Source organism: Leptosomus discolor, chromosome 14, assembly GCF_034619465.1.
Source record: "Leptosomus discolor isolate bLepDis1 chromosome 14, bLepDis1.hap2, whole genome shotgun sequence".
NCBI classification, from domain to species: Eukaryota; Metazoa; Chordata; class Aves; order Leptosomiformes; family Leptosomidae; genus Leptosomus; species Leptosomus discolor.
In genome coordinates, this window is record NC_141404.1 from 6,779,724 (window position 1) to 6,807,350 (window position 27,627).

Here is a 27,627-nt window from a genome sequence, read left to right on the forward strand (position 1 = left end):
TTTCTCCAAATGAGGAAAATGAGCATCACACGCATTTGAAATGAGATTTCCTGTCATCTTGCGTTGACCACTGAAGTGCACTGCAAAGCAGCTTTCTAGATGTGCAGGTATTGACAGACATTTTTTAAAGTAAATTCATTTTAAATGCCCCTGAGAGAAATAGAAGAAATTCTGAATACCCCCAATAAAAATAAACACTTTTACATTTCCTTTTAAATAATTGTGTGTGTTATAACTGGGCAAAAAATTATTATTCTTACTTTACTATATGCACTATAGCGAATATATAAAACTTCCATCCACATCCATATATTTTTTATATATCCATATAAAACCTCCATCCATTAAACGGGTCTTCTCCCACAAGAACGAGCTTATGCCAAATTTCTGCTCTCTCCATGCTGCTTGCATGGTTCCAGGGAGCCCCTGTGAGGTGCTGGGTTCCTCTGCTCACCTGTTGGCCATGTGTGGTGTTAGGCTCGCAGCTGAACTGCCGTGATAACAAGATCGGTCTCCAAATTCGGGCCTTATAAGGGCAGTGGGCTTGCCTTAAACAGAAGTGCATGGTATTTTAAAGTTGCTGCTATCATACGGATTGCATTGTGAAATATTACAGCAAAGCACTCGAGTGCCAAGTGTTTCAGGAAGGCTTTAAATATCTTTAAGGGAATCTTTTAGAGTGTGGTTGTTCTTTATTGAGGAAGCACCTGTTATCCACATTTTACGGCTAGGGCAGAAAGCACAGAAATGATACCTTTTGCACTGTTTGTGGAGCGCTTGGGGAATAAAGTGCTTAGCTTGATTCCTGCAAGCCTTAATCATCTGCCATAGCTTCTGTTCAGCCTTCCTTGTGGGACATGTAGAAGAATATAGGTGATCCTGAGAGACAGGGTTCAGCATGATGAGTAACTGATTGTATCAGAACAGAAAAGTACCCAGGTAAACGAGGTGGGAAGAACATGACAGCTTCTGTGTAGTATTGTGGTGTGCTGCTTTTAACGTTTTCAATGGATCTTTTCAGTGTAGCCTTGAATGTGGTGTAATGGACCAGATCCATTGCTCTGTCCCTCCTTTGAGATTCAGTGAAGCTTGAGAGAGTAAGACATAAGGGTGTTTGTGGGTAAATCACAGGACAGCAAGAGGAGGCTGCAGTCTGACCTGGTCCTCAGGGGTGGAGAAACCTTTCCAATTAATTCCCTGTTCCTAAGCCTGGGCTGTATGCTGGAGAAATCTAAGTTTGGTGGCAGTCTGCTTTACTTTGACCTGTTGGAGTTGGAGTTAGTCCAGAGGAGGACTGGTACAGCTCTTGTGTGAGGAAAGGCTGAAAGAGTTAGTGGTGTTCAGCCTGGAGAAGAAAAGGCTCTGGGAAGACTTAAAGGGGGCCTATAAGAAAGATGGGGACAATGTTCTTAGCAGGGCCTGTTGCAATAGGACAAGGGGTAATGCTTTTGAACTAAAAGAGGGTAGATTTAGACTAGATATAAGGAAGAAATTGTTTACAATGAGGGTGGTGAAACACTGAAATCGGCTGCCCAGGGGTGTGGTGGAAGCCCCATCCCTGGAAACATTCAAGGTCAGGTTGGACGGGGCTCTGAGCAACCTGATCCAGCTAAAGATGTCCCTGGTCATTGCAGGGGTGATGGACTAGGTGGCCTCTAAAGGTCCCTTCCAACCCAAACAATTCTGTGATTCTATGATAGATATCCAGGCTGCAAGGTATATCTGAGGTGGTCTGGACCATCAATGGCACCAAATTAAAGCAGCAGATGTAGGTGAGTCCTTGCGTTTGTTGTGTGGCCATGCTCTTCTGTCTTCTGGAAGGTTATCAGCAGTCATATGTCTGTCTGGTTTCTCAAGACTTGTCTCCTACCCAATAATCTTTTCAAATTGAATGAGTAAAATGGTTGATTCTCAGCACAGTGCTTTTCTACACATAGGAGATTATTTAATAACTGTGACAGCTTTGTAGTGTTTTGTCCTGGCCAGGAGTCTGAGAGATGCATTGTGTGGTCTTCCTGAATCCAGTTTGTAAGAATAATGTTTTTCTCTTACTGTGTTTCTCGAACCAATTGACTACTTTCCCTTCCCCTTCTCTTTCTACTAGGGCATCCTGGAGAGCGCTCGGCCCTGCACGCTACCAGTTGTCTTCTGTTTTCCTATTTACGCTGCCTGTATTCCCGTGTTTTGGGAATAGATTTGTGTGAGATTACTTTAATGTAGAGACTGAAAGTCATTTCTGAGATAGACCAATGAGAATCTTGGGCAGCTTTTCTACATGAGACTCTCATGCCAAAAAGCCCAAATGTAAAATTCCCTGAACTGCTTGATTGGTTTGATTCATTTCCTCTGTATCTTCAATTTCAAAGCCGTTTAGGAAGATCATTTGCATGAACATAAAAGTTCTCTTTAACTAAAGTCAACCGATGTGTTTTTCCAATGAGCTAGAGCTCATAAGAAAGATTCAAACATTAACAGTGTAAAGAAGGCAATTAGTGTTTGTACAATATATTGAAAATTAGCCCGAGGCATACTGGAAAAATACATGTTTTACACATGTATATTTTTCATCCAGTTTCGTAGTTTATATTAGATCTGGTCACAGATACTTCTAAAGGCTACTAAATTAATTCAAACTGTGAAAGATGTTGTGATTGTCTATAAAAAGGGGTTTTTTTTTAAACTATAGTGTAGTTGGCCTTACTCTGTATATTGGATCACTCAAAGGAAAAGCCTTTTCTACTGCTGTAGTATGTCAAGGAAGCTTATCTGTGTATAAACAGCAAAATGGGACCTCCCTTGTGTTACAAAGCTTTAACTTTTGTACTTTAAAAGTTGAGCATTTCTAAAAATGTACTAATTATATCATTCTGATAAAAGGAGATCCCCTCTCACTTTGTCACGGAGTGATACTTTCCATAGGTTTTTAAGCTGTCATAGGAGTAGGAAAAAAGCTGTCATAGTCATAGGAATCAGTGGAAAACTTTCATTTTAATAACTGTTGGGGGGTCCAATTACAGGGAGCAACTGCCATGTTATCTGTCTTAAAAGATTGTGCATCCATTATCGTGAGTGTTTTGCCCACAGTTTGATAGGAATTAAGGTCAGGAGAAGGACCGTTTCTGTGAAGGGTGAGAAACAGGAATTGATGCAAGCACGGATAGAGTACCAGTTAAAAACTTGGGAGTATTTTGTGCAAATATGAGTACACCCATAGCCTATTAAGGAAAATACTACTTTTTTTACCTTACTTATTTAGCATTTGATTCTAGTAGGACAAAGCACAAACCAAAAGAAACGGTTTGTGAGGCTCCGATGCTATAATGGGGACAAATGTACTTTCTGCAGTTAATTATGCTAAAGTATTTGTTGTTTATATGAATTATTGTGGTGTATATAGAGAAAAACCTTCCAGGAAGACTAGCTGAAACTTTTGTTTGTTTCTACAAGAGAATTCACTAGAGTGAAAGTCAATGTGGAATCTTAGATGCAGGAGTATAACGGCTTGCCTTAACACGTACAAGAGAGCATGTGGTTTTGGTAATAGGCTAATAAGAGCAATTAACCTTCTAGTGCACTCATTTCTTGGTCTCAGTTGTTTATAAACTAGGTAATAAGGATATTTTAACATCCTGTAGCTTTACAGGAGATTAGTGAAATCAGGCTGTATTTTTCAGGGTAATGCCTAATGGTGCTCAGGTGATAGCTTAAGTGATAGAAACAAAATTAGCAGAGAATAAAATATTCAGTGTTCTATGTGGTGTGTCTAACCAATGAATATGATTACAAATGTATAAATACATATTATAGTTTAAAGAAATAAAAATATGTGTTAAAGGTTTTTGTTAGAAAAGGGACTGTTTTCACAGGATCTGGTCACGGATCTGTTGTTCAGCTGGTTCTTGTCACTTTGCAAAGATTATAATGTAAACTGTTTCCAGGTTTATTTAATGTAAAGAAGTTTTAAACAGCTTTTCTTATAACATCTTCTTATTGTTCAGATGGATGAACCTCATAAATGAATGGGTTTCTTTTAACAGCAAGCGGCATCATTGTTGTCTTTTTGGTTTTGCTTTTGGGTGTTTTTTTGAAGAACTTCTAGAAGTTAAGTCACTTCCTGCAAAAGTTCCCATTTCTCAGTCAGGAGCTAATGCATTTGCGTGGCAAACAGACAAGTTGGGTACAAATGAGCAATTGCTTGTGCCACAAACTGCACGCACAAGAAAAGCCCTTTTTACTTCATTCTGTCAGCACCTTGCGTTACAGGTGTTGTGATTTTGACAGTCCTTGCCGTCCAGTTGGGCACCTTGCTGCGAAGGCAGGTGACACCAATGTTTGAATGATCTTTATTTTGCAAGTACTTTGGTTTCTAGGTTGGTGGTGATAGGAGGAGGATGACTTCCCCATAATAATATTTTTTTTATTTGATTCTGTAGCTTTTGGCAGTCAACTTTTGGGCTGCTTTTGTGGAATATTTGTTTTGTAAACTTTTGCCTATTTATTGACGGTGTCCCAAAAGGGACCTCTAAATCAGTTCATTTGTGCATTTAATTGGGGCATGTAAAATGTGGTATATTGCAGTTATTAGTTTTGTCTGTCCTTCCTGATTTACTGTAATTTGTCTGATTTTTACTTTACATGTTGGTTACAGACATTTTTATTTGGTTTAGCTAGTGAATAACCGTAATGAGCTGTTGCTGCTTTTTCTTTATCCTGAATTTGAAAGTCAGGACAGTAATTTTTTTCTGTTGGGTTTTCTGCAGAGACTTCCATGAAACCCTTCTCTACAAATTTGTGGTCTTGTTTTTTTCTTTTTCATTGAATTGACTGAACAATGTATTTGCTGGTGCAGCAGTCACTGAATATGAGGACTCTTTTGCTTTATTAGACTTGACAGTGTTTAAACAATACTAATTCTCATACCCAGCTGGCTTTTCCATTGATTTCTGTGCTCTCTGTCGCTGTGTAAAACAAGCTGGAACATTAAAGACATCTTGCACGCTACCCTCTGGAGACTTGTTTTTCTTTAGAAGAAAATCAAATAAGTGTAAAATTTTCTGTTTTTTCTCCTCATATGTTTTCTTCTGGATCTTTAAATGATATTCCAGTGTACTGACAAATTTTGTACGTGTTAAGATGCTAATTTTCAAACACATACATTTAAAAAGCAGTCTTCATTTTATAGTGAGATTTGCTAGTTTGCTTATTTGTTTATAGAAATAAATGTCTCTTTCTTCATCTAAACCAGAAAATACCAGCTTTAAAATCATGTTCAAGATGTACATAAATGTTCCATTTTAACCCAGATAAAATTTTGCGTATTTAAAATGTGTTCGCGAAACAGTCAAAGAACATTTGCAGCTGTTAATCATTTGCTTTACCTGCTCACTTTTAACAGTATTGAAGCAGCCTGAAGTATTGAGCTAAATATTGGGATCAGAATTCTTGGGGAGAGGGAGGCATAAAAGGCATTTTTCTATCCTGTAAATGTCAATATTTAAGTCACACCTTTAGATAGAACCAAGCCTTAAAACATATGCTTCTGAAAAGTGAATTTTCTCCATGCTGGAACCATCATCTGTGATGGGCTTCAGCCATTGTTGAGGTGACCGTTGTAGCATGAGTCCTTCCACTCCCTTAGAGGCTACTTAATTTCATCTGAATTTCAGTTTATTGTGGAATATCAACTTTCTGAAACCCAAACTTGATTCCTCGTCCACTCCATCTCCCCAGATACTGAGGTGGCCCTGCAGCTGGGTGGAGGATTTGGGGTGCTTAGTTGTCGTGGGTCAAATAAGGGCAATGACCTCTCATAAAGGGCTGGTCAAAGCTGAGGACTGGGACCTGATTTTTAACTTCAAGGAAACAGTGCTTTCTGATGAGAATTCATAACATTCCTGGCCATAATGTCTTCCTATAGTCTTTTCGCTTTTTGCACGGAAGCCGAGTAGCTGTCCCTTGTGTTCTTTTTTGCACTAGTACAAAGCATGTGCTGCTATTTGTTTCACACAGTGTCATGAAACTCTATGTGGTGCATACAAAGTCACTTGGAGTCATTGTAGGAAAACTTTATGAATAATGAATGTTTTGGTCACACAGTATTTCATTTAAGCTTTTTTTTTTTTTTTTTTTTTTAAATTTACTACAGCTGGTCTGAAAAGCCAAAAGAATGGAAGTTCCAAAAGACAAGACAAACCTGGCTTCTCTTGCACATGTATGATAAAGAGAAGGTTTGTATTAATGCTGCTTTTTCTCAGAACAAGTATGATATAAAGTTTTATACTTTAGTTGTAGCTATTATATAAGTTAATAATATTCTTTATTAACCGCGAGTTGCTAGTACTAGCCATGCACTTTTCTAATAATTTTTTATTAATTTATAAATCAATTACTTTGTTTTTATCCAAAACACTGAATAATTTTAATTGCTTGTAATTAATCCTTTTATTTTCTTGGTGATCATTCTCCTGTGTATGCTAGATTTTTATACCTGATATATGTCAAGCATAAATAGAGTAGATTCATGGTTTATATGAATCTGGAGCTTACTGAGAATTTGAGTCATACCCTTAGTTTGAATTCCTGAATGTGGACCCCAATACTATAAACCACGATTCTCATGTTGTTTCAGATATCTCTGGCTCCATAGAAGATATACAGTCGAATTGCCGAGATGTTAAAATAGCTTTCTCATTAAAATATAAGTGAAACCTGATGTTGATTGTAAAAAGCGTAAAGTATAACCAGAAGCTAGGCTTGTATCATTACTGAAATCCGTTCATTTCATAGCTTAAAAAACAACATAGATTGAATTTCCAATAAGCATCTGACCATCGCGGTATTGAATGGGGGTTTCGGGTCATTCACTTTCTTGTGTAATAGAACAAACATCTAGCCATTTGCACAGTGCCTTATTTATTGATTCATTTAGTTGACATTCAGTTAGTTTTTGCTGATTTTTTGTGTGCACTTAAACATTTAGGTATACCAATCTTCCTGACCCAAATTACTCAGCAGCTCTTAAACCAATCACCTGACATAGGGTATTACCTTTATGATTAAAAATACTTTTAGAGAACCAGATAATTGAAAGTAGTTTCATGAAAGCAAAAATGTTCACACAGTGTAATACTTTAAAAAGCTAGTTGCAGAATACAAATTTGATTCTAGGTATCTAGGTTGTTTGCACTGTCTTCTATTTTTAAGTTTCTCCTTTATCAACCTTTCAAAATCAATGTATGCTCTTTAAAGCTACCTAGAAATTGTTTTACAGGCAGAATGATGTTTTTCCTTTTTTACCTGTTTACTTTGGGTTTTGTGTTGAAATATGCTAGGAAATAATTAACTGTAAGTAGCATTTGCTTTATGTATCAAAACATAGCTTAGCTCCTGATTTCTCAACACTGAAATGAAACTTCCTGGGTTTTTTTGAAATCTGAAGAAAGTCCTATGATTTATTTAAATTTACATGTTTTGTAGTTTAATAATCAGAGATGCATTGAATATGAGCTTTAGATAATGATTAACATCTGCATCCAGATTCAGTGAAGTTAGCAGAACTGCTCAAGTGCTTATAATTAAGCATATGATGAAGCCTTTTTCTTCATCAGGGCTGTAGGAAGGGCAGACCAGCTTCTTTTGAATATTTTTTTATACCCAAATTATACTTCCTGTCCATGACAGAATAAAATCTGTTGGACATCCAAGCATGACTAAAATACAAAAGGAGACATGGGTTTCTTTCCTTCCTAAGCCGCATCTTTGATCTCATGGTGTCCCTTGGATGCCTACTGAAAAGCCATGCAAAGAATTGAGTTTCCTGTACTAATAGGCCTCCTTCTGTAAGAAATAAGCTGAGATTTTAAAGTGCTTTGCAACATGAGGGGGTTTTTAAGTCCCTTTAAAATCCATCTGGCAGTTGGCTGCCAGCTTCCAAGCCAAGCCTGTATACCTACAGTGTATATACTTCTTCAGGATCCAGTATAAAACAAACACTAGATCATTTGTTGATCTTTGTCATCCGGCACAGCATTTTAAGAAAGTAGCTATATCAGCTGTCTCAGCTTCTGGACTGCAAGGCCCTGCAGGGGTTTCTGAAGCTTCCTCAGAAGGTGACTGAAAAAAGCAAGCTTGGCAGCAGTAAGCTGAAGTTCTCTGTATTTGCTTTGCAAAATATGTGGGCATCTGCAAGTCTAAAAAGTCTGAAAAGTCTTGAGTTACACAGTGTAACGTAAAAGTGATAACTGATCTTTTCCTGCCACTGTTTTGTAGCGTTTCCCCCCTTTTCCCAATGATCGTAATTATTTCACTTGGGGATATTTCTGTATTAGTCAGCTCCAGTGCAAACTACCTAGTTAGAACAGAGGCAAGGTTACTGTGTGAGAGAGAGAAAAAGAAACAAGAAAAAGGTCAGAACAGTTTAACAAAAGAATAACAATAAAATCCCATAAGCAGCACTTCCGCTTGCCAGAGCTGTGGTGGGAGATGTTGGCATCCCATTTCAAGCCAGCCCGAAAGCTGATCTTAGAAGAAGGATTGTGTTCCTTCTTGTAAAACCTTGCCAAGAGTCACTGAAATTTCAGCTCTTGCACTACTGTATTTGAAGAATTAAAATTTGGATTTCATTAACTTTTTGCTGGCACTTCCTGTGTTCCAGTCCTTGCTAAGGCTCTATCGTGTGTGTCAGTTAGGAGGAAATACGATATTATCTTGCCTACATGGTGCTGTGTTGTAAGCTCTTGCTGATATAAACCTAATAGCTGTGTTAAAGACAAAAATTAGACTTTTTGAACGCTTGAGCACTTACCCTTAGGGCCAAATGTTAAATGTTTTCAAGGCTTCAGGCAGCCACATATCTGTCTGCACACTCATTATTTCTAAGTTTAGAGTAGGCTTTTAATTGCCCCTTCAAGCACTTTGCTTAAATGATATAATAACTGTAATTCTGCAGAGTGAGGTATGACTATACCACAAGGTCTGAGAACAAGAGGTGTAAATTACGTAGGTAATTTGGCTAAGGTCTGAAACACAGAAATGTTGCTGAGCTTTAAAAACCTGGTGCTGAGCATCTGCATTAAAGGAGCACTGTCATGCTGAAATTGCTTGTGTCTGGATGTTTTTGTCTGTTATTAGTACCAGTTTACTGTGAGTAAAAAGCTTTCCAAAATATAGACATTTTTCATTATGTTTAAATGTGTTTGATTCATGTATTATGGCAACACTACATATATCTTCCATTTCAGTGTTAGTCACTGTAAATTTTTTTTTTGCATCTGTATTGTTTCTTTAACTCAAGAGGGTTTGTGCAAAGAATTTGAAGGTTTTCCATAGCATATAAGTTATGAGGCTGAGTGCAGACTTTAGTTTTGATTTATTACTTTGTAATATCCCTGATTGATGAAGGCAGTGTTGGAATATTCTTTCTTCCTCTTCTTTTGGAGTGATAGAAGTTTTAGTGATCAAAGTTATGCTGCCAAATGTCGATGGAGAAATAAGTTGTAAATTAAGTAACTGTTGAAGCTCTGTCTTCTCTGAAATGTTGATACTTCGCAGAATTGAAACAGCCCTTGAATAATTAGTCTCCAATCCTTTAAACACTTACGTATGTGTTTAACTTGACTCATGTCGAGTATGCCTTTTAAAGTTATATGTGTAAAGTTAAACATGGAGAAAAATGCTTGCAGGATTAGGTCATTTTAACATCTCCTGATTCACAGCAAGAATATTCTCTTATTGGCTGAAACCTGTTCCACAGATCTACGTTGAAGCGTATCTTAACTTTATGGTGTATATCTGTTCACCTAATCCTTTTCAAAATGCATTTGTTTGAAATACTAAATCAACCATTCAAAAGTCTTTGTTAGGTTATTGCCAAGATTGTTTAATGTAGTGATCATTTAAGTTGTATGTTGTACCAGATAAGCTAAATTTTAACCTGTGACTAGTTAATTAGAAAGGGAGTGAAATGGGGATAATGCAACTGTAGATGCCTAAACTGCATTTAATGTTAGACATGGTAGTGGAGCCTATCAGTTTTAGCCAACATGGTATAAAAATTATTTCCATATGTCTGCATTCAGTTTGTTTTTCAAATTAAATTCTTTTCCTTTGTATAAGCATTCTGTCAAAGCGCTTGATGGTGGGTGGTATCTCGTCTTAGCAAACAAATCATTTTGGGTAGGGACGAGGGTAATTCCAGCAAAATTCTTCCCTCAGACATGTGTGTGCAATTCTCGCTGAATTTAGTAAGGTTTGCATACATGTTTCCAAAAGCAGGATTTGGCTAGTGGGTTTTATTCTTCCAACAACCCTCACAGCCTTGAGCTCACTGTCAGGGGGTGTTTGCGTTTGCTGATCAGCATTTCCACATCTGCTTAGAATTTCCTCTCAGATGCTTTGCCCATCTGAGCACATGACAGTCCTCTCACCACGGTCCATCCCTCCCAGCAGCTTGAACCTTGGCAAGGAACACTTCTGCTCAGAGGTGGGCATTGGCAAACGCAAAAGCCCATGCGCTTCTCCTAAGTATCTTTCAGGTGGTGCTTTGACATGATTGTGAATGAGTATTGAGAGAGAAGAAAATAACGCAGGTATTTTCCTTGGGTTTTTGTTTGTTTGTTTGTTTAAAGGTTCCAGACAAGTATTTCACCATTTTGCTGGATTATCTGCAAGGGCTTCAGGGTGGTGCGCGAGACATAACGGTGCAGAAAGCTGAAGCTTTTATGAAGGAATTTGATGGTTCTGATGCAGAAGACCCAAACGTGCTGGAGAAGTGTGAGCGCATACGACAAGTTCTGCAACTGCTGTCCTGAGAGTATTTTTGTGTCTGATGGTTGTCTGGCAGAGAGAAGGATAGGATGTCATTTACAGAGACTATAAATTGGTTATAAAGGCATGTTTTCAGATTTTATACTCATATTTTTTTCCGATTGCAAATATTTATCATGTTTTGAAGTGATGAAATAAAAATAACATATTTGGTCCATAGACATGCCATTAGAAGTAATCTTACTGCATATCTTTAGAAAAATAAACCTCTCTTTCTCTTTAGTTTTTCTCCACCTCCCCCTGTGATTACTGTTAAATAAGAGGAGCTTTGCAGTTCTTAATAAGAGGAGCAAAGGAATCAACAAAAAGCCTGGAGGGTCTTTTACGATGGCAGCTTTTAAAATGAGTGTACAGTACAGCACTTGCTCAGCCAGCTGTAATCTATCACTTTCAGCTTTAGAAGTATGGCATTTGGATTTGGGAAAGATCATTTTCAGTCTGTTGAACATGGGTTGTATAACACAGTTGCTTGTTAGTACTTCACACGGTGATCAGGAGATACTATCAGCTTTGTTAGTTTTCCTTTTATATTTTAAAGTTTTTTAATGTATTATGGCAACTGTTTAGGTATTCAGATAATGCACAGATGGGAACAGATCAAATCCTTTGACTATATGTAGTGAAGTCATCTGATTGTACCTAAACTTACCCCACAATGAGAAGTGCTGTGCTGCAACATTTTGTATCCAGCCTGCCAATATTACATTTTCGTCTTTCTTTGTAATTGGCATCCAAAAGAGTTAATTTGTGTTTATTCACTTTGATGTGGGACATTTGTCTCCTATGAACGTGCTGAAAATGAGGCTTTCAAGTAAAAACCAAGGACATTAATTACTCAGAAGTTGGATGACTGGCTTATTTAATAACACTTGTATTCAAGCAGCGTTCTTGACTTGATTCTTTAATGTTTCTGCAAACATTGTTCATACTTTATTAATAACAACTATATGAAATGTGTAGTGTTTTAGAAGAATGTCTGTCTTTGGGAATTACGGCTTTAATTTGGATAGGTGAAGGAGGGGAGGATCTATGGATACGCAGGCCTAATTTTTCAATAAGAAGCATTTGAGTGGATTTGACAGCCTTCACAGTCATGGATTACTACAAATCTTTAAAAGTATGAAATATATTACTAATAACAAGTAACTTATGCTTTCTGACTTCTTGAAGATGATGTTTTCAGCCAAAAGAAGACTAGATACCAGCATGCCCTGCTCTAACACAAAAACTGTGATGGAGTTTAACGCAGCAGTGAGCAGAATTCGGCAGCAGTGGCCAGCCTTTCTGTTGAGCTGCCGATAGTTCATCAGCAGCTCAGGTGCTGTTCCTGTACCATGGGGTGACAGTTGGATGGGGGCTGCAGAGGACACATGTGGTGTCAAAGCCTTTCTGAGGCCCAGAGCTATGTAAAACTGATCTTCCAGTGTAAAAGTTGGTGAAAACGGTCTGTAATAAAAAGAAGTGATACTGACATTTAGTGAACTTTTAAAAGATCATTGGATCTTATATTTCATGTCTGAGAATATGCAGCTAGCAAAAGCTACTGTCACTCCAAGCAGAAGCTGATCCTTTTTAGTTTCCATCAGGAAAAACAGGCATTTCTCGGGGATGAAGTTTTCACAACGTCTTTTTGTGACTTTATGATTGCATTTTAGGTGTCACAGAAGAATTTGTGTTGTCTCTTAAGATACTCGAAAATCGCCGCTTTTGGTTTCTCAGTCACACAAAAATGTGGGTCCTCAATGTGCACTTAATGCACCTTGTAGCTTAAAAGCACAAGTGCATTGCAACCATATTTTGGAAGAAATTTGTAAAAGAGGTCGTAAACGTAAGATCCAGGCAAAAAGATGTGAAGCTTTTATGATTTTGACACATCTGGCAAGATTTGCCTTTCCTTGGTTCTGACCATGTGCAAATGTTGACAAATCTGTGAGAAGAGAGGCTTCGTAGATCAAGAACGTCATATCTCTTTTTATATCAGTTAATATTAAAAGCACATAAGGCCTGCCAATCTGGAGTCCATGTGAACAATAACATTTGGAAAAGAATAGTTAGAGCCTTGCACCAGTGCAGTAACAGACCTCTGCGAGTGAGGTCCTGCTCTGCTCTCTTCTTCCTCAGCTGCGGTTCCAACTTTCCCTTCAGTGCTACCAGTTACTGGGTGAAGGACACGGCCTTTGGCCTCTGCTTCTTCCAGGTATGGAAAATTCAGAAGCTAAAAACTGAGGTGATTGTTGCTATGCTTGTGTTCAGTAGAGCAAGCAAAGTATGATGTTTTTTGCCTGTGTCTCTTGGTGTATGGTGCTGTTCAGTGGTCAGTGGTATCTCGAAATTGGGTAAAAGGCTTGTAAAACTTCTGCTTTGTATCGTCACTGTATATCTCCTGGGTTTCAAAGCTCAATATGAAACACTTTATTGCATTTCACTTTCTTACTTTGTTCCTTTACTTAAACTGGTTGGCAAACAAACAATCTTCAAAACACTCACCGAACGCAAAACCAAATACATTTTAGGAAGACATCTAGTGCTAGACCCATTTTAGAGACAAGACTGTGAGTACCCAGACAGCTTACCCAACACAGTGTGTAAATGCAGTAACATCTCTGGCAATCAAATTCTCTCTTTTCCACCAGGCCAGCTTCTGCTTCCTGCTCCAACTGGCATTTTCACCTAGGGATTTACATTGCGTGGCCGATAAGTACAGCAAGGTTTCCTCCATCATGGATTGTAAATGATGTCTTTTAAATTATTAAGTGTATAAGCAGTTAGTGAATTCCTGTAGCTGGTCAAAGCTGTACAGGAAGATACAATCTGGCACTTCATTCACTTTATTTTGTCATTTGGTCATGTAGAATTTTCAAATCTCAGCATCGCTTGTAGTTGAGGCAATCATATAGATACAGATAGGACAAAATCGTGTCTCTGCCTCCGTTTACATCAGTCTACTGTGTTAATAAAAATTGCATCCAAGGCTAGAAGTAACAGTGTGTACAGCCTCACGAATTATATCTTCATCTGCCTACTCTAATTGTCTTCTAGTTGAGTTAATCTGTATTGTGTAGCTCTGGCTAGAAGAATTCGTATCCTAAGAGAATGCTGAAGTCAGGACTTCTAGGCAAAATAAAGGAACATTAATTACTTAGAATTGCTTAAAGCTGGAACTGTGCCTCTGATGGAAGTACTAATTACTCAAAATTTGACAATGTAAAAAGTTCCCTTTAATTTGGCTTATCCTTGCTATGTATGGATTGTCTATCTTGGTTCTCTGCTCTCTGCCCACAGTTTTAATTTGTTATCACCATTGTAAAATTACTGAGTAAATGAATTCTCTGTTCTTATTTCGAAAGGGTGTGTCGTAGCTGTTGAATGTGTAGTTTATTCCTTTATATCCTCTCACTGGAGAATAGCTCTGCTGTCTTTCTGTTGATTTTAAAGCAAGGTGACTCTTGACTCATCTCCCATCATTTCAAATAGCTTAGAAATGCGCTTCTTTGGTTTGAGCTTGGGGGTTTTTTGTTTGCTTGTTTGGTGTTTTAAACTTTTGCCTCTGAGTAAGGCAGAGTAACGAACGTTAAAATCTACTCACGTTTCTGCAAATCAGTGTCAGCAAAAACAATCATAAAAGAGATTTAAGTTGCAAAGTCAAGCACTCAGAAAATTAGAAAAAACGTAAGAATGGAAATGGTCTGTGTAATTTTAATTTTACTCCTTCACGCATATGTAGTATGATGAAACCTCTAATTATGCCATCGGTGCTGTGTTTTCCATTATATATAACTGATAAGTCATTTATTCAGTGTTTTCCTTGCAGTTCTGCTGCTATTCTCATTTTCAAAATTTAGGTCTACAAAGCAGTACTAAAGCTAGAGAAATAGCTTTCCTGTGTGGATTTGATCCTGCACAGAAGAAATAAGTAGGAACTTTCCTATTCATTTGGTATAGGTACTAGTCATAGCTGTTTCATCACAAATGTTCCCTTCAAAACATGTTTTAATGTTCTGATTCATTTACAGTCAAAATACTGAATTGATGTTACTTAATTTAAATCCCGTTTTGTTGACATAAAACTTTCCAGTGGCTTATTCTGGTTTAGCCTTTGGTTTCCTTTTATGTCTTCCTTTCTGTACAGCTGAATGAGCTAGTTATTTCTATCCCTGCAAATAGGAATATTAGTTGTTTACAGTGATTCCAGTCATACAAGGACACAATTACATGTCCTTGCCTTTGCAGGACAAGCTTATTTTAGCAGTGATTTTTAATTACATTCTGTTTTAAATTCTTCATAAGAACATACATAGTCAACAACTTACTATGGTAAAAAATAACTGCTTTTTAAAATGTGGGGTTTTTTCCCTACAAGGAGCAGGGAATACCAAACTAAATAAAACTAATGAGTAAATGGTGGGGGAAGGGCGAAGCAAAACAGTGGTTTATCTTTCTTTGTCAAAACAAAGCTGAATAAGAAGCTTGTGCTACTAAGAAAGTTTGACTGGTGTCACAGACACAGAGGGAGGGCCCTTTGGTTAAAAACAGAAGAACAGTCATACAGTTGCTCTTATTGATTCCTCCCCCCCGCCCCATGCAGAAAATTTTTGGCATTCCCCAACAAAACCCACGAGAACACCTACGTCAAAAGTTAAATAGATTTCAAAATCAAATACTTAAAGGTCAAGAAATGCTACATATATATAAATGGCCGGAAGAATTCAAATGCTACCTCTCTGTGCCTCCAGCCTGGAGACTGAATGAGGGGGGATTGTGTTAGAAGCAAGCAAACAAAACCCCCTAAATTATGTGAGCACGTAGCTAAAGATTACCACCAGGAAGGCAGAATTCCATTATTAGCTTTAGTTATTCAGGTTTTTTAAAGAAGGTTTGCTGCTAATTGAAATATCACAGAGGCTTTTGCTGTGACAACTTACGTCTATTCTTCTCATGGTCCCACGTGTATTTTATAAAATTGTAAGCCACGGGGCACAGGATCTGTCACTCTCATTTGCTTATAAATAGCCAGACCTAGCTACGGCACTGTGAAAATCATCATCTGCTGTTGATCTGCTTTGGACCTGAAGAAAGATGTTGACACTGTGTTTCCCTGTACTCATCTAGAGGTACAACAGGCTATGGCAGCATCCTTTGTATCAGCCAAGCTTTCTTAAGCTCCATGAAATTGCCCGGAGCCAGTACAGTGATGCTGCTCATGGAGTTTGCCAAGTGAGCAGCGGCGTTTGTCTGTGGAGCACTTTGAGACGTGAGGCTGCAGGATCTCAGCTGCTCAGGATGCTCGGCCCACGGCTTAATGCCTCTCTTGGCCTTGCTGCACGTTTTCAGTCTTGGGCTGCTGAGAGTTGCAACCATTTTATTTGTCTACTTTCTGTGGGCTTAATTTGACTGAACAAACTGTTTTGAAGATATTTCAGCATATTGAAAGCTTGAGCTACAGTGATAATGTTTCTCTGGTAGCATAGATACATGTAAATAGACTTTTTGGATTTCACAAAGATAGTTGCTTGTTAGAAGCAGAAGCTCTTGCAAGATCCTGGAAATGGCTGACCAGCACCCTGCTTTACCTTGTTAAATAAGACTGATATTTCTGTGAGCTGTCACAAGTATATGCTAGCAGATAGACACGATGTCAGGCAGCCAAGAAACCATGTATGGGCATCAAACACACCAGAGGGCAAGGATGACAGTCAGGAATGTAACCTCCTGAAGTTGCCTGGTTAAGGCAAAATGCCACCTGGCGCAAATCCTGGCTGCCATAAGGTTAAAAATAACAAATAGTATCGCTATTACATAAGGAAATCTTTTGTCCTTGTTTAATGGGGCACTATGATACACCAGAGAGAATAAATATGGGGCTTCTGTGAACTCTTACTTGTGTTTAGTGCTTACGGCCAAAACAGCTGAAAATACCAGGGCTGATTGTAAGCAGGGCCCTGTGTATAAACTGCTGGCATTGAACAGGTGAAATCCATGTGAAATTCCAGTGTCTAAGCATGGTCAGCAGCAGCATCAAGCCAGTTCACTGCACTGGTGACATCTCAGCCCCAGGAAGGACCTGTAGTCCCTTTTTGTGGTGATCATGGCTACAACATAAATACAGGGTATCTGTGTATTCAGAGCAGCCTGTCAACCCTCTGGACGGCTGCAGTCCAATGGCCATGTTCTGCTGCTTATAAAAAAGATGATAGAGAAGCTGTTGGAGTTACTGTGGATAAACTTGAAACTCACCCCAGAAGTGTGATCTGTTTTCACCCCGCCTCGCCTGCCTGTGGGTCACTTCCAGTCCCACAAAGGAAGCCCCTGCTTTGGTTTCAGTTAAAGAATTAATCTGAAATGATAGTAATGCACAGGTTTTCCCTTGAGTCCTACTACCTTCTCCTCCTGACCACGCACAATGTGAGATGTGTCTGTGATCAATCTGCAGCCTGTGTCCAAGCCAAATTCTCCCATTTCAGTGGCAGCTTTGAGGACTGTCACAGGTAACACTTATTTCCAGTTCAACTGCACAGCTCTGCCTGTACCCATCATCTCTTTGTAGACTATGATACCTTTCAGGTCCGTACAGCTCTTACTTGGTAACCCTTGCCAAAACTTTTTGTAAGCTTCCAGTGCCTGTTGTAAGCAGGAGTATTCATCAGCAGATGGTCCTGACACTTCCCTTCTAGGTTCTCAACTCTACTCATACCATCTCTGTGCTCCCAATGGTCTACTTCCACTATCCATCTTTTTGTGAAAAAGTGCTTTCTGGTGCTTGCCACTTCAGCTAGGATAGCAGAAGGCATTGCGGATTTAAAGGTCTCGATATATCAGTCATAAGAACACAATTATCCTTAAAATTCACCCCAGATTCCTCAAGCTGGCTCTGGATTTCCATCTCCATCAGCTCTTCCCGGGGGAAATGTTCCGTCAAGCAAATTCAGACCTTACATCTGGACGTGTAGCACACTTCTGTTTGGAAGACGTGGTGCCAGTCTGAGCCTCATCCCAGACTGCGTGTGACTTGTAGAAACAGGGGGAGATGGCAGAGATGAAGCACTTTTAAGACTGCCTTAGATGACTAAAAAGAAACCTTCAAACGGAAGGTCATCAGTGCCCTGATAATGCCTGTGAGCATCTGCCTCTTGTTTGGGTGGTGAAACATGTGTCAGTGCTTTCCAGCGTGCAGTCCATGCATTTACCTCCCCTTGCTCCTAGAGTCAGGTTTCCAGACAGTATCACCTTCAGGAGGGTTGTTCTCTAGGCTGTCTCTTCATATAAATGACCACTTACTGGCCAAATTAGTGAGTTGCTAATGAGACCTGTCCACCCCTTGTACAGCTGGCTACAGCGGTTTGAAGGGTAAACGTGGTGAGGGTACGGTCACGGTGAAATGCTGCTCTTAGGAATGATGATCTCCTCTTAGAGTTTGTCTAGGGCACATGCCTCAATCAGAACTCAGTCTTGTCAGCTATTTTTGTTATCAAAAAGAAAACCTTTTAGGTAATTTTAATTTCCAGTGCTTTTAATATGCTGTTTAATCTCAGAGATGGAAATTCTGCAGTAAGCAGACGGTTGCATTATGAATATTGCACCAGCATCCTTCTTTCCTTCCTGTACAAGCTTTTGAGCAGATTATAACTCACTTTAACTGATACATGGAAAAGTTCAGCTGACTGAATTAGCAAAGAAGATGAGGAGGAAAACAGCTCATCGAAGTTATGAAATGCAGAAGTTAACTTTTATTTCAAAAGAGGCCGGGTAATAGCTATCTGGATTCTGAGTCGGTGGTATTTAAATAAAGCTCGTTCAAAAATTATCACCTGCAGCAACATGGCATGAAATAGCTCTCTGCGCTTTATTATATCATATTACTTTTCTTTTGAACGGCCAGGATTGCCAACTGTGGAACGCAGTACGTGGAAGGAAAACTACAGTGAACTTGCCAGTTATTTCCAGAGATTGGTTCAGTCCTAGAAAATATTCATTGGCACTCTAAAAAAACCCAGGGGTTCCCCTTTGTTTTCAAAATCCTTTTTTTTATTATTTCAGCTGTCTTTGGACAAAGGGAGGGGAAAAAAGTGACCGCAGGGAGATCAAGAGTACATCTTTGACATTGTTTAATGAGAAAATACTGACTCTTGTTGAATTACCCCATTAATGCAGAGCAGACAAGAGTGTCTCAGGGTGGGTTTTTTTGTTTTGGGGTTTTTTTGAGGGAGTCCCAGTAGAAGATGAAAGCAAAGCAGGTGAGTCTTGGTTTATGCTGTTCCCTACACGAGTGTTACAGATGGTTGCGACTCCAAGAGAAGGACGAAGGGAATGTGACAAATGCGGTCCTTCGGCAAGCAGCACGGCTCACATGCTTCTCTGCTCTGGCGCTGATGTTCCCGTTCCTTGTTAATAGAACGGTGCTTCAGCCAGCAGAATGGATCAATCAACCTTTATTTGCATCATTGCTGTGGCTGTGGGTCTTGTATACCTCGTAAAATTGCTTTAATGGTCAAATTAAACTTTTGACCTGCTATACAGCTGCAAGCCACTGGTGTTTTGAACTGTCTCCAGGAACACTTCAGGGGATGATGCTCTGTGGACCCCAGCATCGATCCTGGCAAGGGGCAACTGAACGCAGGTAGGGGAGAACACAACCTTCAGACATTTTAGATAGGAAGCAAATGTCACTGTAATGTTGTACTGTGTGAATGACGATTGAAAAAGGCAACTGCAGCACGCATGCCTCGATATCAGGTGCCATGTAAGTTGCTGATACTTGGGGTTTTTTTGTTTTTTTTTTTGGGGGGGGGGGTGTTTTGAGAGCTGAAAGGTATTTCCAGTTCAGCCAGTTACAGGAAGGTAATTATTGGTCCCCTGAAACTTTGCTGCAGAGGTTTGAAAATGACAAAATACTGTGTCCTGCTACTGCAGCCTCATGGATTAAAACGTGCTGTAGTATTTCAAAGTGATTTTTTATTATTTGGAAGTGATAAAATAATTGTCTCAGAGGAAGGAAGACTGATGTCTCAGCTGGCTTATCTAGAAAATCCTGCCATTTCCCTCAGACATGACCTTTACCTAGGTCATCTCATCTTTCTTGCAACTCAACTAGATCATTCTGATGGGCACCAGCTTGACATACCCTTGAAATGGATTCAAAATCCGATCCAAGCTGTTTTGTGGATAGAAGAAAGTAAAATGCTTACAGTCCTGTTCTGATTGTCAGGATGCTAAGGCTATAATTCAAGTCATTAGGCTTAGTATATAAAGCCCTTCGTAATCCAAGTCTTAAGAATCTGAAAGGTCACTTGTGGTCCAATAATCCCGAATAGTAAATGTGATGAGCTAGTGGTGACTGTCTTGATCCTAAAGTACCTCTTAAAATAAACACTGGTCTCTGCCCCAAAAGCATATGCATGTTATTTCAGCATGACCCAAGAGGCTGTGCAAAGAATAAGCAGCTTGGCTGTTGCACGTCATGCAACACTGATTTTTTTTTGAAATTATTTTAATAACTGGATGGAAGGAATAGTCAGGAGGATGCTCAAGGTTTTGAAGACACACCCACCTGTGGCTGCAGTGGTCTAGCGGAGAGATCTCTGCTGCAGGCTGCCCATCACCAAGACACCCCAGATCCTCCCCAAAATCTGCCACTGCAGCTGCTCATGTAAATATAATGAGCAAAGGTGGCTTAGGTGATAGGAACAGTGCGGCTTTGCTCATCCCCTGGTCCTGACAGCAGTGTCAGAGATCACTTGTACAAGAGAGCGTTCACGCAAGTGATGGGGACAGTGGGTGTGAGGAGAGGGTAACGTCTGGCCGGAGGTGCAGCAGTTGGTATTAAGCAGGCAGGGGGCTGAGAAGATCTGGCAGATCCCAGGTAACCGTAGCCCAGCTGTGACCAGCTTGCAGGGATCCGAAAGGCAGCAGCTTTGCAGAGCAGCCCAGAAAGGGGGTTTGGTACCTGGCGGTGCAGGATGGCTGCGCGGAAGGAGCCCCAGGGTAGTTTTGTGGCAGGAAAGGAGGAGAGGCAATGTGGCAGACCCGGAGGGTACAGGCATGGGGTAATTTACAGGGTTGATTGCACCTGAGATTGAGCGCATGCTTTGCGATATATCGCAATTGGGGAGCTCAGTCCTTTACCCACCTCCTTGACATCTCCTCAGGAAGATGCCAGAGGGGTAAAGAACTGGAGGGCTGGGAACACTTAACCTTTTGTGGGACCACCTGTAACATCCCCTCTTGGTACCTGACCCTCCTTCCATTTCTGTGCTGAGGGCGGTTAGATGCCAGCTGGGAGGAGAGCTGGATGACTTTGTTTTTCCTCTTTAATATCTCCTTGCCTTTCAATTTGTTCAGTATTTGGAGTGATTTCATCTTTATATTGTATTTATTCAGCAGTGCTCTGGATATGGTTATTTTTGTGCCCTGAAGGGCCTACTTATCCATTCCATATTAATATATAACTTTTATTAACATCAAGGCATGGTGCATGCATAAAGGAGCACTGAATAGCTAAACTGTACTTAAATACCTGTGACCTCTTGGCTTTTCTATATGGAATTATTATTAATACTTTGTCCTTGCCGTGTTTCATCAGAGGATGCTGCCACACAAGGCATAGCTGGGGAGGGCTGATCATCCCTTTATTACAGAAGGGAAAAACAGAGGGAAAGAGATTAAAAGATTTGCCAGCAACACAGAGCAATCAGTGGCTGTGCTGAAAATAGAAACCAGGCTCCTGGTTTCCATTCCCCAAATCTGGCCTCTAGACAACATGACTATATTAAAAATGTAAATGCAAATACAGAAAATATTTTCTTTTTCAAACCTTCCCCGCTAACATTTTGTGTCCTTTTGACTCTGTGCTTCACAGACTAAGCTAATAGCACTTGGATCAAAGACTCAGCAACCGTATGGGCTGCGCTCACTGAATATAGCAAAGGAAACTAGACTGAACCACCAAAACCTCAGTGACCAAAAAGCTCATGGCAGAAGGTGGGAGGAGACTTGTGTCTATTTTGAGACAGAAAAGTATTCAGTAGCTGTAGGCTACTGTTCAAAATACTCTGATTACTGTATTTAAGGAAGCCAAAAGTGATACTGTTGTGATGGTCAGTGCCTCAGCCTTTGTATTCTAGAAAATATTCTGTCTTACACATACCACAGGTATGAAGCTGGCAGCTTAAGGCCATGCGGGCATTTTAACTGTTTGGTATTAAGTTTGCAGATGATGGGTAAATCAAACACAACTGAGGTTTGAAAAACATAACCAGAAGGGAGTAGTGAATTGAGTCTCACTGAGGTACTGCCCAGCTGCAGGGCCCCTTGCTCATCAAGCCAGAGATGCTGGCAATACCATTACTGGTCTCATTCCTTTGGGTTTGTCCCAGCTTTATTTCTGTTCCTGTATTGCTTCTCTATGCTGTAAACAGGCTTGATGATCAAAAATATAAAAATAGCATGTGGATGCAACCCAACCAAACGTCCAGAGTAAACTTCATGGGAGAAACTGGATTTAGAAATGCAGCCCTGAGTCATGCCAGAGAGAGTCCATGTTAAAGGCTTTTTTAGGAAGCAATTAAAAAGCAGTCTCCTTTTAAAGACACTTCCCCATGCTCATTACAGGGCCATAACGCTGCAAACTAGGGCTAAATTCTGCCAGTCTCATTCTTGCGCGTGGCTTCACGTGAGTAGGGTGTGAGGTGCGGCTGCGCTTGTTCAGAAATCCCCCGTGGAGCCGGTAACAGCAGCGCGCAGCTCACCTTTGTGTCCTGCAGAATGGTGAACGCTGCACAGAGGGGTCATGGATGCATCATCACTGGGACACCTGAAAGAGAAAGCGAGTGTTATTGGAGCCTGTGCAGGGGATGGAGCCCCCCTCCAGCGTGTCCCAGATTCCTGCTGTTGTTCATGGCAAGCTGTAATATAAACTAATGGTAAAACTCAGCTGAGATCAGAGGGACAAGAGTTGGCCTCGATGAAGTAGATGCGTCTTCCCTAGGACATCTCACGCCAGAGCTCAGCTCCTTCTGAATCCCTTTCCATGCAGCAGAAGCCCAAAGTGAGATGAGGTGAAATGTAAATGATGGTGGCAAGCTGAGGACATCCCCAGTTCTCTGGAGTTAGGAAGCTCCTTGATCTAACGAGTTCTGGGACCAAGTGGTGCTTCCTGCAGGTTGCTCACCTGCCCAGAGGGTCAGGGTGACCAGGGACATGGTGGTGATGTGAGAGTGGGACCTCGTGGTTCACAGGTCTGGGGTAATAGCCTGGCTAACTTGCACAGACGTGCTCAGCTTTGGTCGTTGGGTCAGCCAAGAGCTGAGATAAAGACCTAGGAAATTCTTGCAACTTTTTATTTGAGATTAAAGTGGTCTCTTCTTTACAAAACGGAGAATATTTGCAAATACTTCACAGTGACTTAGAAGATTTTATTCCAACAACTAGATTTACATTATCGTAACTATAGAATTGCAATGCATTAAAGTGTACTGACTACTTCTGGCTTTGCTTCTCATCGTCTCTTCTGTCACTAAGGCTTTGGAGCACTAAGACTATTTTAATAGCTGGGAAAAGCCTGTTCAGAAAAGATCTTTTGTGTCATCTTAATGCTCATAATTGCTATGATAGCTAGAAAAAAACAGTTTTCACTAGCAAAACTGTTGCCTTTTTCCCTTCTTTGCTGACTTAGGAGAGCAACAGTTTCCCTGATGAAGACTGAACGTGATGCAATTTTCAGTGCTCAGCCAGCAGCTTCTGAAATACATCCGCATTTTGTGAGGTTAATAACATCGTAGCCACCAGTGTTGAATTTTTTACTGGTTCAAGAGCGTATGTCTTTTACCTAATTAGGCTTTTACTGGCTGATGGTTTATGGAGCAAACCTCTAAGGATTTTTTGCCTGGTTCCTGAAGAATTGTTAGTGAGAGGGGAATGAAGCTGGCTAGCGCTGTAATCCTTCTTTAAAATGGGCAAGTGCCTCATTCGCTTACTGCGGGTTGATAACCATCCATGCCATTAACCTGGTCAGATAATACTGCTACATTTTAACTTGAAATTACTGATTCGGTTAAATATTAATCTGTAACCTCAAAAGGAGCGTGGTGCCCCTTTGGCTGGTGATGCAGAGCAGTGACAGACTAGCACTTCCAAACCCTACAATTTGCACATCTCTAAAATGCTTCCAGGGGAGGTCTGGGTTCGTTTCAAAGGGCTCTCAAATGGAGATGGGCTTGTTTCTCAGGTTTGCCGCTGCTGAGACTACAGGTTTAAAACCATAGGCTGGATTTCACAACTGCAAGTCATGTTTCAAGTGCTCCATGGGTGATAAAATATCCAAATTGTGATAGATTGAGTTACTTTATTGTCTGCTAGGGGCACGTTTACTGTGTCGCCCTTTTTGGTATGCCTGTTAGCGATGACACTGATTCTGCTCATGTTTCTATCACTGTCTCATGTGGCCTTTGAACTAATCTTTTCCATTTTCCATCTGGATTTTCCTTCTATAAACCAGGGTTAATGGCATTTCTTTAACTGGAGTGCACTTCACATTCAAGTGAAGGGTAAAGTGCTGCCGCCGGAGAACAGCTAGCATCCCTGAAACGAGTGGTGGGCCCCAGAACGGAGAAATACAATGGGGCTTTTTAAAAGAAATCTACACAGGTCTGTAGAAGCTTATATCCCACTTAGCACCATTTAACCTTCCTCTGACAAACGCCTGGCCTGAAGTTCTGAGCAGAAAACCCCAAACCTCTCCACGCTCATCAAAAGCTCGTGCCCCCAAGCTGTTACGAGGCACCGGTTCATGATAGGCAGGTCCAACCTGGAAGACAACACTTGTGCATGGATTAATGACTTAAAGGCCCTTGTTGGTTTCAGGGTCAACAGCATCTGGCTGTGCAAGGCGCGGAGGGATTTCGGTGGTGGGGTTTGGGCAGAGCTTGCTCGGGGCTGCCCCGGCTTCGCTGCGCCAGGCTGTCACGGCTGTCGGCACATGTTAATTAGCTGAAGAGAAAGGTCTGAGGCAGCTCGTGCTGCTTCAAAGGGCCGTTCAGGGTAACATTTAAAACACAGCTTGCAAGAAAAATAAATGGAGAAGGGCTTAGTTTTTTCCTGTGTCCGCCTGCAAGCTGCAGCCGCAGAGCAGAGAAAGTGCTGCCGAGGCCACCCACGCCGGAGGGCTGCTGGCTCCTTCCCGCTGATCTGCCCTCCACGTGGGTCCTGCAGCCTCCCGCTGATCCCACCAGCTTCCCAGGGCATGGACCCCCAGGCACTCTTGTGCTTGCTTGAGGTGGGCTGCGTGGAGATGGGGGTAGGGAGGAAAAGTCCACTCACGGAGAGATGGAATGGGTGTTTTCAAGGTTGCAACCTGAAAAACACAGCCTGGAGACATGACCTTGTTATCTAGGCAAGATTGGCTTCTGTTTGGTGTGTAGCAATGCAGGACTGTGGAGGTGGGAAGCTTTGCCTGCCCACGATTCAGTGTTTGCTTTGGAAGAACTGCTGCTCTCAGGCTCTGTTGATGCCAAGAAGGGCAGCGGTCGCGTGAGGATGTGTCCCAGGCTGGTACGGGGCGATGTGGGCAGCAGAGGTGGCTGTTCCTACAGTGCTGGGGATGACAATGTGGTTTTGCCACCCAGGCACAGGCTCAGATGCGCAGAGCTTTCTGTGCAGATAAATGCTCTACAGGCAGAGCGGGGCTGCCCATAGGCACCATCAGGGAGCAGAGAAAAGGGAGGAGAAGTTGAAATCTTCATGCAGGAAAAAAGGAGTGAAAAAGTATTTATCTTAAACATGTCATGTTTGTGCATAATTAAGCACCAGCTAGAACCTGGAATTGAAGTTTCAAGGATCAGAGTCTGGACAGATGGAATAAGAATGCCAGGGAAGGAGAATTTAAAAAGCACAGCAAGTCCTACTTTAAAATGTGCTGCAGCTGGGTTTGCCAGTGGTGCTGGGGAAAGAGGAGCCCAGTGTGATGATGAAGAGCAAACCCCAAAGCCTCAGAAAAGAGTAGAAGGTTTGAGAGCAGAGTTTCTGCCAGGCTGGCCCCCAGAGAGACTGAATGTCTTGGACCAGCACTCGTCAGGTAAAGCAGCTTGAGACGGGAGCTGCCAAGTGTGCTAGGGGAGGGGACGGAGCATTCACCTCTGCTGTGAGGTTATTTTGTTGTACTCACCTTGAAAAATATTCTAGATTCAAAGAAATGGGCAACCAGGCTTGGGACTGAGACCTTTTTCTCTAAAGCAGAAATTAAATTCTTCCCTACCACGAGGTGCCCAGAATGGACATTAATTCGTTAGTGCTGCCCACCTACGGGAGAGGTTGTGTGTGACAGGGACTTTGCTGCAGGGTTGGAGAGCACATCGCAACGCGCTCTGTGTGCCACTGCTGTATGTGCTGGTGAATAACATGAAACTTCTCAAAACTGCCAGATGATGCTTTAGGGGACAGATTTATCCACCTGATAAATGTAGTCCCGAATACCACAGTGCAAGGTTTTGAAGGCTCTCTCCTGATCCCACAGCAGCGTGCTGTTCCCGAGGCCCCCTGCTATGCAAAGTTACAGTAGGATACATCCAGAAGAGGTGATTATCACAGCCTCAATTTTAGCCCCACCTGCCTATTGCTGGCTCCAAGGGCAGATGCAGGGAAGGAGACCTCGGTTTCTGCTCCCTAGTCCTCTTTGTCCAGGAGTGGCTGATTTGGAAGGGCTCGACCTCCGAATAATTATACACAGCCCAAGGAATGACTTTCTTTCCCAACTACAAATCCGTGGGTGGTTTGGTCCCGGGGCACTCTGTATAAGGGCTTTCCTTTCTGTAATTTCTCCTGTGACTTGTGACATGACCCTGCCCTGACTGGGGAGGTTTTGGTTTTTTTTTTCAGAGGGATCATTTACTCCTAGATAAAGATTAATTTTCATTTGAATTTTTAACTGAAATCTCTTAGGTGAAAATGTTTTTGCAGGCCATCTGAGATGCTGTTATCTTTGCCCAGCTTTGCCTCTTTCACAGGTTGCTTCACCCAGCAGGTGACGAGTGACCTTTCCTCCCGCAGGGCAGGCTGAGGGCAGAGGGCTGGGTGTGCGTGGAGAGGAAGGCTGTTTGCTTCCTTGCTCCCTTCTCTTTGGGAATCATAAAGACTTTTTTAGTGTCCGAGTGACATCTCTGTGCTTCTTGCTTTTGGTACCTCTTCCCGTATGAGGAGATGCCGTTCCTACGCTGTGTCCTGCTTACCTCCTTTCCGCACAGAGCCCAGGAGACCTCCCAGAAATGGCCATAGCGAAAGGGTAGGAGCTGGGTCAGCCCCAGGGGAGCGGGGCTCCGCGCACAATGGCTGCATTCACAGCCCAGCCCTGCCACGCACACCGGAGCCGTCCCGGGGCAGAGCCCTGTGTTGCACTCCTCAAAGCCACATAGACAAGTCATTGTCCAAGCAAGGGCGCAAATGCTCATATCCAGACTCCCAGTCTCCTGCTCTTACCACAGATGCTGTTGTTTGTAACAGCAGTGGGTTTGGGATGGATGGATGGTTCCCAGGCTGCGCATGGCTTGAGCCAGGACTGGGTATGAGCTGAGATCACATCCTCTCCAGTCAGTCTGTGGCCTGCCTGAGGTGGATGGGAGAGTCCAGGTTTGAACGTGTGTTGTGTCCAGGGGAAGTGTGAACCTTGCTGCACCTCGTAACAGTCCCAAAGCATCCTCAAGGCTCATACCGTCTCGTATCACAGTATGGAGCAGTATAAAATCCTTGTGATCTAAACCGTCTCAAAAATAGGGCGTCAAATGCTTTTTTCCTACCTACAGGACTATTGCATTGTTCGTG

At 41.5% G+C, this 27,627-nt stretch overlaps 1 protein-coding gene across 1 annotated transcript in view; it reads left to right on the top strand.

The window, feature by feature from the left end:
• The window catches only part of CHLSN (cholesin), a 133,526-nt gene extending 122,620 nt beyond the window's left edge, over positions 1–10,906 (top strand). The window contains exons 4-5 of the mRNA XM_086473133.1: positions 6,146–6,227; positions 10,626–10,906. Of these exons, the coding sequence (XP_086329259.1) occupies positions 6,146–6,227; positions 10,626–10,808 (265 nt within the window). The 3' untranslated portion in view covers positions 10,809–10,906. The remainder of the gene's footprint in view (positions 1–6,145; positions 6,228–10,625) is intronic.
• Positions 10,907–27,627: the final 16,721 nt, after the last annotated feature.